This window comes from Cicer arietinum, chromosome 7 (genome assembly GCF_000331145.2).
Source record: "Cicer arietinum cultivar CDC Frontier isolate Library 1 chromosome 7, Cicar.CDCFrontier_v2.0, whole genome shotgun sequence".
NCBI lineage: Eukaryota > Viridiplantae > Streptophyta > Magnoliopsida > Fabales > Fabaceae > Cicer > Cicer arietinum.
Genome location: NC_021166.2, coordinates 13393423 through 13405609, shown reverse-complemented (window position 1 = coordinate 13405609; position 12187 = coordinate 13393423). Strand labels below are relative to the sequence as shown.

The following is a 12187-nucleotide window of genomic DNA, read 5'->3' as shown; positions in this document are numbered from 1 at the left end:
TACTCAAAAGTTAGGTGACTAGTATAATAAATATTTGCCTTTGCAAGGGTATGGTAACACATTAGCCTATTAATTTTATTCATGAGTTAATGTTGATTTTATAAAATTATGCACATTTCATATTGTTGTTTGATTTTTTAACTGATCATATGTTATAGAACAATTGATTAAATGAGTAATTAAATGAATGAGACTAATAGGTCAATCGATTAAATATTTTAATAATTGGTTAGGAAATTACATAATCTACTAGATAATAAATGCATAAATTAAGGATGATTAGATAATAAATTAGAATGTTAAAATAATTGATTAAGTGATAGAAATCATAACTACCTTAAGTTGTGATTTTAAATGAAATATTGAATATAATTAATGACTATTAGCTAATAACCGATGTATAATGGTGATTTATTAATATAAAAGATTGATTAATAATAATAATGATTATGAGTATAAGGTATTCGATTAAAAGGCATAGTTAATTGATTATTTTATTAGATAATCAATTAGAATGAATGTATAATTGATTACATACTTAGAAAAACTTAATCATTGTCAAATAATGATTTGTTTGGATGATAAAGAGATTAATTGGATAAGCTTTTAAATGGCAACAATGCTTAGTAACTATTGATGAATGAGTTATTAGATGTTTGTTTATTTTAGTTTTTATCATGTGTAAGTGTAATAATGTAACTAGTTTCTTTTGTTATGTATTATGCTTTCTTTTTTAAGAGACTTGTGTTACATTGTTATTGTAATATTTTTAGTCCGTCACATAGATTAAGTAAATGATGAATAGTGTTGATGATGATAATGTTATAAATTATCTTACATGTGTATGTTGCACTCTAATTAGTATGATAACTCAAGGCATGTGTTATGATGAAATCAAAGTTAACGATTAATGATTGCTTTGGAGGATCGTCTGTAGAAAGATATTACATAAATATAGGATGTTGTTAAAGCTTCCTATTAAGTATTCGTATTTGTAGTCATGAATGTTAGTTTTGAAATGGTATTTTTCAATTCAAAATGAATTTTACAGCTCAAAATATGACATGATATTTATATTGTATTCAACATCATCTTGGACTCTACCGCGACCCTACCATGAATTCTAATAACCTATTAGTATTTTATTGTACATATATCAAATTTATTCATAAATATAAATAAAGTACAATATCATATATGTAGTATTGATATTTTAAATTTAATGTGTATTTGATGTTCGACATTGACACATATATTCACATTTAATTCCTTCAATTTTTCAAAATATTACGGATATATATCTGTTTGTGTCTTTCAATGTTTCACAATATACTATATACAATCATCAATATTATTCATTAATTTAATTTAATTTAATTTAATTTAATTTAATTTAATTTAATTTAATTTAATTTAATTTAATTTAATTTAATTTAATTTAATTTAATTTAATTTAATTTAATTTAATTTAATTTAATTTAATTTAATTTAATTTAATTTAATTTAATTTAATTTAATTTAATTTAATTTAATTGTCAATGTATTATATAAAACTATTTTAAATACATATTAAATTATTCATAATATATATTCCCTTATTACAATTAAATTGTATGTAATATTTATTTATTAATAAATTTGTTCATCCCTACTTTGAATTGATTTCTTTATCATATCTGCTTCATATCGTATAAAATTCAACTCAAAATATGACATTATATTTATCATCTTTGTGTAATTATCTTTTTTTATATGACCACTTACAAATTTTTATCTCTATTAATTATTTTTAGGTCACACTAATAAGTGCTCTAAGGACCATTATTAAAATATTAAAAAGTTTAAATATATTTTTGGTCCTTGTAAATATGTTTCATTTTAATTTGAGTTCCTGTAATTTTTTTTGTTTGAATTATACTCTTGCAAATTCTAACAAATTTTAAAAAAGTTCTTTATGATTCTTTTTTAATAAAAAAATGGTGACATGACTAATTTTAGATGAAGTGATACATTGTGACTATGTAATTGTTTTTTATTAGACAATATTTAATATTTAAAATTAAAATTTATTTTATTAACTCATTTAATCATTTAATTAAAAACTTAAAACTAAATAATTAATTAATAAATCAATTAAATAATAAAAAATAAAATAATTTTCATCTTCAATCCTAACTTTTTTAATAAAAACTCAACAATCTTCATCTTCAACCCAATTTCTTCTTCTTCTTCTTCAAATTACAAATTCTCAAATCTTTAATCTAAAGTGTGGTATTCCAAGGATGCATCCCGATGAAAAAAGACTTTGTAAATGTTTATGTGCATTTATCAATGTAAAATTGTAGTATTATTATCAACTTTATTAGTTTCTGTAATTAGTCAATGAGATTCTATATTTAAGAACCTTAGTGTGCATGTATATATATATATTGAATCGCTTTATAAAACAAATGAGTCAAACTATATATAATTTAATTTTAACTCATTTATTTAACGAATTTAATTTTCAACACAAATTTAACCCATCTGATTTGTGAACCAAATTCAACTTATTAATTATCAAATCTCGATTTATTTTTTAGATAATGTAAAATCGACTTAGTGACTGAGGCGTCAGTGTTAAGAAATAAAATTACAATGAGTTCAATGATTTGATCTCACCATCAATAAAATAGTAAGAGTACTATTACTAACTACTCAATAATATTATAAGTAAAAAAATCATTAAATCTTGATTAGTGGTTACTATTAACTATTATTCTTAATATATTCTTTATTTAATTCAAAAACATTTAGCAAATATTTGACATAAAATAGACAATTTAATAAATTTAACTTATATTTTATTTTATGTAATATCTAAAAACTTAATCACACTTAACTAAATTTTTTAATATCTACATAAATAACTTTTTTATAACAATAATCAGAGTTAATACAAACATTAACATTAACCGTTGAAAAAACACAATCTTGATCTATATTCGAGATTGATTGATTCATGCCTACTAATCCTAATTAACGCGATAATGCCAAAAGCTTTTGATTGCTTTGAAAGGCCGTTTCATTTAGTCTTATCTTAATTCCCCATATTTGACTTGCAAGTCATGGAGTTTGGTTACAGTTCAAAAGAGTTGACACAACTTTGAGTTTTTCAACATAAACAACAAAACATTTCAAATGTGAATTAATATGAATTAATACTAGTTTAGATGATTGATAAAAATGTGTTCATACTTAAATCAAATAGCACAATAGATTTTGGATCCAATAATATGATTAGCCAATGTCATCTTGCAAGAAGCAACAAGAAGAAAAAAACAAGACAGAAGATTGGTTATTTTATATACATGATTGAGGTACCACCACATGCGTGTAAATAATGAAATAGAAGATAATGATGAATGAACAAAAGAGGGGACCTATATGTGTAACAAAGTTGACGTTAAGGCAAAGGCAAAGCAAGCAAAAGAACAAATTTTGCAAACAAGGTAGGACCCTTTTTTAGTGCTAGAAAAGAACTTATCAATTCTACACCCACCCATTTTGACTTTGCCATTGGTTTTCCCACAAAGAATCATTCAACACCATCCAATCTAACCTCTCTTCAATGCACCTCATTTCCTAGCCAACCTTTTTCCTAGAATCCAAAGGGTCCAACACATTTTTTTTTGCATTAAAAACTCTTTTTTTTATTAACCCTTTTCTTTTTTTTTTTCTTTTCTCCCAACTCACCACCCACTTTCATTCATTGATTTCATTCACACGTTTAGCAACTATTTCTCTCTCAATCTCTTTTAGTCAACCGTCCTATACACGACATGTCCCTTCTCTTCTTTTCAATTCTTTGACTAAGTCCTTTTCATTGCTTTTGTTTTTTCACTTTACTCTTTTTACAATTTCAAAGGAAAAAAACCCGTTGAGCATAAAAGAGAATCCAAGATAAAAAAAAAAATCAAAGATAATAAAGTAACCAAATGAGGGAAAATAAAATTAAAAAAAGGAAATAAAACCCACTTTGAATTTTTTAACTTTGAGATTCAAATCCGTTTACCAAATCCACTATCTTGACTCCTTTTTTTTTATGGATTGTACGGGGAAATTAAACAACCACTAATTTCCTTCGAAATTGAGTAAAGTTTGCATTAATTCTACAAACCATAACCATCACTGCCATTTTGAAAATGTAACATTTAATTAATTAAAACATTGATTTTGAGATTTTATGATGATTCAAGAATGAGATTAGTAGCATCAGGTGCAGAAAGGGAGTGATTGTGCTCTCCTTCATAGGTAACTACCAGCATAGAAGCATCATCCAAAGCTCTTTCTACATGTTTGCGAGCTGGACACCCTCTCACACTACTGCACTTGTAGTAACCCCTATTATTGTATCAAAATATCACATCATTCAGCATCAAAATGGACTTAAAATTACTTCACAAAAATAAATAGATAAAAAAAAATCAAATCATAAACATTTGGCCTATTTAGTATCACGGTGAATTCATCCGAATCTCAATATATTACAGTGATTCTACAAAAGCTATCATAATTCACTCAAAAGTATAAGCTACTTAGTATTACAAAATTGATAATATGATTGTCAAACTCAAAACAAATAAAATGCATAATAGGTTCATATAAGTCTACTATACATAGGGGAAGAAAAAAATAAGTTATACTAAAATTTAATTAAAGTACCTTGGATGAGGTGAACCTTTAATAGGTTTTTGTCCATATTTCCTCCAAGAATAATCATCTGGTGGAATATCAGCCATCTTCAAACTTATTGCAGGAACCCTAACAACCCTCTTCAATCTCAATTTCCTACTGTCACAATCCAATTCATAAAAACAGAACAAACAATTAAAAAAAACTATTTTTTATTCTTAACTTCAAAAATTAAATAAAGGGTTTCGATTATTTTAAAGAAAGATGAAAGATTTCAAATACCTTTTTTTAGAACAATGACACCGACTAGAAGAACTACCACACTTTCCAGAACCCAAAGTCTCAGAACTACACTTCCTTTTCAAAGAAGAAGAAAGTGGAGGCTTACCAACAGATGAAACCTGAGACAAATTCGTGATCTGAAAAGTCCCCGCCGGCGACGAAGACGACGGTTGCTTGCTATCAATTTCGCCGCCGGTGAGCGAAGAAATAAACGAATTAGCAGCAACAGAAGAAGAATATGAAAAATTCAGAGTCTTGGATGAATCCTTAAAAGGTCGGTGAAGATTAATTGGTGGAATCTGTTGCAAAGGTGTAGCGTTGAAGATTGTAGATTCAGAAATTTTGGATTTTTTCTGTTGGGTTTGTTGAATTGGATGATTTTGTGGAGATTGAGGTAAAGGTGCTCTTCTGAAACGAGCGTGTCCTGTTCTTGTTCTTTCGAGAAGTGAAATAACGCGTTTGAACTTAGAAACTGCCACGTCAGCAACAGCTCTGCAATCTCTTTCGATTTCGAATGAAGGGTTGTTGGGATTTGAAGGGGAAAAGGAAGATGAAGATGAAGGTGATTGGTATTTATGACGAGCTTCGGATAGTAATTTAATGAGTTTTTCAACGCTTTCTAAGCCGGAAGCTGCTTCTTGGACAGCATTCTCTTCGGCTTTGGCTGTGAAACTGTCGGTTCTGTAACCTGTTGTCATCAGTTCTACTGCCATGGTTGAAGTTACAACACCATAGAAGAAAGAGAAAGAAAGGGGTAAAAATTAAAGGAGAGAGAGACTGTTTGTGTTTGTGTTTGTGTTTGTGTGTGTGTTGACAAACAAAATAAGAGAGGTTGTGTTTATGACTTTATGTTATCATTTAATATAAAAATGTGCTTCCTCTTACTATTCATGCCTACAGTCTATAGGTACTATAAACCTATACAAAAATCTAATTACAACAAATGAAAAGTCAGAATTTCTGTTAAAACAAATCTAAATTCACATATTTAGAAATTAATTTATATGTCAATATTTCTTTCATCTTAAATATAACTATAATATATATAACTAAAAATTAGTCATTGTAAAATTTAGATTTACTATATTAATTTTTTTAATTAATTTTTACTTATGTAGAAGAAATAACCACATGAAAAATATGTTATCAAAGTCATAATTATTAAACTAAAAAATTCTAAAAGTTATTTAATAGACTAACAAAAAATAAGTTTTAAAAATTAGAATATAAAAAATTTATTGTAAGAGAACTAAATGTATATTTAAATAAAAAATAAAAATTTCAAATATGTTAGATTTTTTTTCTTACATATCCCACTTTAAAAAAAATAATCAAAATACTTTTTATTTTTTTAGATGTCAAGAGTTTGCATCTTGAACATTTGAATATGTGAAGTAAAATAATTTAGATGCAGTATTTGAATTTATAAGGGAATGTAACCTTCTACACACTTTTTTTTTCTTCATTTTCTGTATTAATTAATAAAATAAACAAAATAAATTAATTAATAAATAATTGAAAATACTAATTATTGATTAATAATAATATAAAATTAATTAAAATAAATTAAAAATATAGAAATTTAGTAGAATTGTCGATAATATTTTAAAATATTTTGGATTAGAATAAATAATCCTATATATTATTTTTAACATTAATTTTATTTATTAATTACTTCAAAATAAAGTAAATTAAGGGTAAAACTATAACATTATTTGGATTGACAATTGTATTAATGTAACATTAAAAATAAATATAATACAAGAGTCATCTATGTTCACCGTTGTAAATATACAAGTTTTAAAAAAAAAAAACATTCCACTATTCTAAAAAAGAAAAAAAAACATGACCACCTACCCCACCTCTATATAATTATCTTAAACTACTCATACTCTTAATCTTTCTTTCTCACATAAAGAAAAAAATTTATTATTATTACTACAATTTTTTATTTGAAATTACTCTAAACAAACTTAATTAGAAGTTTTTATTCTATTTTAGAGTCTTGGATTACAAATAGTTATACCCTTTGATTTGTATTCCTTACTGTTATTATATTATTATATATATATATATATATATATATATATATATATCTTTTTTGAAAATAACATATTTTGAATACATCATGAATTAAATAAAATTAAAATATTTTAATAACTTTCTCTTATTTTGTCGTTTATTCATTTATTAGCTAATGTGTAACATTACAAATAAATTACCAACTCAATTTTAATTTAAACATCAAAATTTATTTATGAAAATATAAATTAATATTATTGATTTAAATAAATAAAACGTTTAAAATATTTAACTTCATGTTCTCTTTGTCCATCATATATTCAAATTTTGTTTGTTTTTGGACAAAAAAAGAAATGATATAAATATCTATATTATAAATAAAATAGATATTAGGAATAACATAAAGAATTATATTAGTTATCATATCATAATCTAAGATATTGTATAAATATTATCGACAAATCTATTAGATCTCCACAATTTTTTATTTTTATTAATTTTAATTAATTTTAATATTATTATAAATTAATAATTAATTAATTTTTGTTTATTTTCCAATTAATAAATATTTTTTTGTTTATTTGTCAATTAATAAATAAAAAATGTGTAAAAGCTCGCATCCCAAAATAGGAACAACTATTATCTTCATTTTTTTTTTGCGTCACATGTGCTAAAGTCCAAAAAAAATATGGCATTTTAATATAGTTTCATAATAGAATATTTAAATAAAAAATTAAAAAAGTGAAAATTATATGAAAAAATCCACGTATATTATATATAAAAACTAATGCATTTTAAGACCACGAATATTTCTGAGCAAAGTTTAAAAACTTTCTCTAACGTATTTGTTCTGGCAGTTTACCAAATCGGCTTGTGATGGAGGGGGTGGATTTCCCTGCGAGTTGTGTGTTTTGCGATTCAAGTGAGGGATATAACTTTCACTTGTTCTATGTGTGTTGATCTAGTGACTAGTGTTGGCCTATCGGGTGAATATTGGTTTGTGGATTGTGTTGCAACCTTTGTTGGTAGTGTCTTAGCTGTGTGTGTTTGCATGATGCACATGTTTAGTGAGGACCAAGTTGTTGCTGTTGCACTTATTATTTGGAGCATTTGAAAATGTCGTAGTGCACGAATTTGGGAGAATGTTGTTTATCGACTCTTCTCAAGTTTTGAAGTGTGGCTTTGAGTTGTTGCATGAGTGCACATTGGCTCAACAGGCATGTCATCAGCATAGGGATAGTATAGGTGGTGATGTTTAGCCTCTATATAGGGCCAAACTCTATATGGGTAAGTTGAAATGTAATACTGAAGTGGCTACCATTAATTGAGTCAATGAACTTTAGTTGGAAAATTATGATTTTGAGCTAGACTCTAAATGATTATTTGATTTCTTCGGTAATTAAATTTAATTATATTTAATTATAGTTTTGGTTCTATTATTATTATTATTATTATTATTATTATTATTATTATTATTATTATTATTATTATTATCAACCTCCTTGTAACATCTCACTTCTTTAATTAACAAAGTTCTAAATTTAAAGACGCGGTTTAATATTTTTCTAAGAATGATTAAATCACAATATTTTTTTATTTTAAAAATCAATAATTTTAATTTTTTTGTTAGATTTTTGAACTAAAAAAATAACAATTTGACATGTTTTTAATGACATAATATACAATTATATGATATAGAACCATCTAGAAGCACTAATTATTTATATGTCATTAATTAAACTAAAGATATCAAAAAAATTCCGAAGTTAAAATGTAAGTGTTTACAACGTTTTATTCAAATTTCATAGTGTTAATCATTTTACATCATCATATTATATGTCATGTTATTTAAAATATTTTATGTCATTATTTTTTAATTAAAAAAACAGAGGGAGAGACCAAAATTATCGACTTTTAAAATAGAGACTAATTTCGTAAATCAATAAAAATAGAGAAACTGAAACTACAATTAAGTCTAATAATTATTAAGGTGATATGTCTGACTTTTGATCTGTCATTAAAAATATTAAGTATTATTTATATTTGTACTTTACTAATACTAAGATTGAGTTTATTAGGAGATAAACTAATTAAGTAGTTCATATTTTTACTTCACTTTCATATTTTTATTGATACCCTTGACTGTATTTAATATTTTGTTATTAATGAAATGATATGAGTTTTTCTTTGTAAAAGAATATATATGATCAAAAAGAAATTCAATATAACAAAATTGTTGAACTATCTTAATTATTATCAGAGAAAATTATAATCTCGAATCACCTCTTTTTTTTTCAATTTTATTTTTTATTTTTTCTTCTTCGTTTCTTATAAAAAATTTAATAGTGCTTTTCCACACATATTAGACAGTATCAAAAGTGAAACCTTCCATTTAATTTCTCTTTTAACATCCACTCACAAGCTTCTGATGGTGAAGTATGACTGCACATCATATAAGGTTGGATTTGCGGACCTACTATTTTGTAAAGACATTGAAGTCAAATTTAATATTATGATTCCTTGATGGTTATTGTTCATATAAAGCTTTATTGGTTTTATGATATATGAAGATATTCATTTTAGTTGGAATAAGGTGTTTTATTAATACATAAAAAAGATTGTGTCAGCCATTTACGCGTCAAACTACTTACGGTAGCCAAATGAGTTCGTTCGTCAGTGTGTAGCTACGTAACTTTCAGTTCTTGGTGAGTTTACTATTGGAGTTGTGTTAGCTGTCATCATGGTGTTCTCATGAATGAAAGGTACTTTCACAATTTAATAATAATAAAATTATAACTATTACCTTTTTTATTAATTTATTAATAATAATAAATTTATAATAGTTAATGGGTCCTATTTAATGAACCTATGTTGAGTTCATTGTTGGAGTAAAAAGAGATCAGTTGCTTCAAGATAATATGGTACAGTAGATCCCATCTAATGAACCATATATTGAATTCACCATTGGAGATGCTCTTATGCAAAGAACCGTTTAAGTACATGGTTATTTTCAAATGGTTTTTAATATCAACATATGTTGAAGTTTTTGTGGTATGATTCTCTGTTGTTTAATCATTATTGCCTTTATTGTATGCTTTTACTTTATATTTTTCCAACAACAAAAAATTGGTGGTATGATTCTCTGTTTGTTGCTGTTCTATAGTTCGTTAAACAATTTGTTTATTCTGTTTCTATCTTATGGTAAGTAAACAAATTATCCTTATCTCTTTTGTTTCTATTTTAAGATAGTTAAACTTTGTTGTTAAAATTTAGTATTTAATGGTTCTCAAATTTATGGTTCTTAATTCTAGGAAGTGAGTGTTCTGGAGCCGTTGGAAGAAGTTTGTATAAGCCAAAAGATAGGTTAACAAAATGTAAAAGTACTTGTTAAGCACATTGACCATTATTGTTTTTTACACCAACTTTTTGGGTTAGTCAATGTGATTAAGATTTGTATTTTTTTTTTGTTGTTGTATGTTTCATTAATTAGTTAAATTGTATTTTTTCACTTTAATTGTATTATTCATCATAAGTAGAGAATGTTAATCCACACTTTCAATTTATGGGTTTGTTAGATATTTAATTGTTAGGACGTAAATGTTGGTTATATGTAGTTATAAATTGGTAAATATTGACGGCAAGTTTGTCAAGAGTTGTTAGCTTGATCACCATATACAATGTATCATATATTTATTGTAATCAATTTTCTAAATTAAATCAATTATAAATAGTTCAAATTTAAAATATTTTACTTTAAGATATTTAAGACACAAATTAACTTCACCGTTGGAGGTATAGATACCTAAAGAGGATCTTCCACCATCTTCACTACCATTGATGTCACTATTCTCCTCTCCTCCACCAAGAATTCAACTCCACTTCAAATCATCTAGAATTCTATTATTTTTTTCAAGAATAATTATTATAATCTTTAATTGGCAAAAAGTAGAACACTAAAGTGTCTGTCTCCTCCCTTTGATATATAATTTGATGTACATATATTTATTTTATTTCAATTATAATGGTCATTTTAGCTTAAGAAGGTTATTTCAATTTTATACTACCTCCTTCTATAAATATATAGGATCATGTTGAGATTTTTCCTTATATCTTTTTATAAGATTATTTTCTATTTTTCAACTGCATTAATTATTATTATTATTATTATTATTATTATTATTATTTTTTACCCTTAATCATATTAATTTTTTTTATAAAATTTATAATAAATACTACAATAAAAAAAAATAAATCAATTTTCGTCCTTCAATGACAAACTAGTAAAACCATTCAAATTAGCAACAAATTTAATACAACAACTCATTTTCTTACTTAATTTGTTTAATTTTGTCAAGTACATATTATTTTCTTAATGATGTTTTTTTAAAAATCAAGACTAATAATCAAGACTTATTTATAACAAAAAATAATAATATCATCAATTTTAATAATGTTTTTTTAAATAATAATTATATTAAAACTAATATATTTTAACCGTGGTTTGAAACTTTAATTTATCATATATTAATATGTAAACAACATCATTCCTATTTTTTTAAAAATAAATTTATAAAACTAATCTAAATATAAATATTACTAATCTATATTTTAAAAATAATATATATATTTACTAATCTAAATTTAAAATATATAAAATACTAACTTGATGCCGAGTAGCGTCTGACTTCAAGCTTTCACTCACGTACGATATGCTTGCAAGTCTTCGAAATAATTAACAAGCACTGTAAAAATAAAAATCAATAACATTAATTAGTTATATCAAATTAAAAAATAAAATTATAAAACTACATATATAATATAATTTATACTTACCAAATTTAAATGAAGCTTAAGAGTAATTTTGTGTAGAGAGAAGGAGGAGAGAATGGTTAGAATGAGGTTTTAGAGAGAAGTTGGATGTGAAAAAATGAAGGAGGGGAGAAAAATATATATAGGGTCACGTTGAGCATTTGTGGCGGCCAAAGCAGCCACAATGCCAACGGATACATCACGTTTGTGGCGGCCTGGGCGGCCAGAAAAGCCAACGGCTATAATGCTATTTGTGGCGGCTTTTGGCGCCAGTAATTCTAACGGTAAAATGCTTTGTGACGGCCTTTTCCGCCAGTAATTGGGCCTCCATTTGTGGCGGCCTTTGCCGCCAGAAAATCAAACGGTACAATCCATTTGTGACGGCCTAAGCGGCCACAAA

At 25.4% G+C, this 12187-nt stretch overlaps 1 protein-coding gene across 2 annotated transcripts; it reads right to left on the bottom strand.

The window, feature by feature from the left end:
• Positions 1 to 3993: 3993 nt before the first annotated feature.
• Positions 3994 to 5796, bottom strand: LOC101493135 (probable WRKY transcription factor 15). Of its 2 annotated transcripts, none has more exons than XM_004509051.4 (3): positions 4957 to 5796; positions 4705 to 4833; positions 3994 to 4383 (listed from the first exon to the last, which is right to left on the bottom strand). In XM_004509051.4, the coding sequence occupies exons 1-3, from the start codon at positions 5667 to 5669 to the stop codon at positions 4224 to 4226; spliced, it is 1002 nt and encodes a 333-aa protein (XP_004509108.1). In that variant the 5' UTR covers positions 5670 to 5796; the 3' UTR covers positions 3994 to 4223. The 2 variants fall into 2 exon arrangements, with proteins under 2 accessions (XP_004509108.1, XP_004509109.1); XM_004509052.4 differs by having other exon boundaries at positions 4705 to 4830.
• Positions 5797 to 12187: the final 6391 nt, after the last annotated feature.

Coding starts and splice junctions, on each gene's coding strand:
- LOC101493135 (XM_004509051.4), bottom strand. CDS start 5,669: ATGGCAGTAGAACTGATGACAACAGGTTACAGAACCGACAGTTTCACA. Junction 4,834..4,956: donor TGTCATTGTTCTAAAAAAAG/GTATTTGAAATC, acceptor GGATTGTGACAG/TAGGAAATTGAGATTGAAGA. Junction 4,384..4,704: donor AAAGGTTCACCTCATCCAAG/GTACTTTAATTA, acceptor ATACAATAATAG/GGGTTACTACAAGTGCAGTA.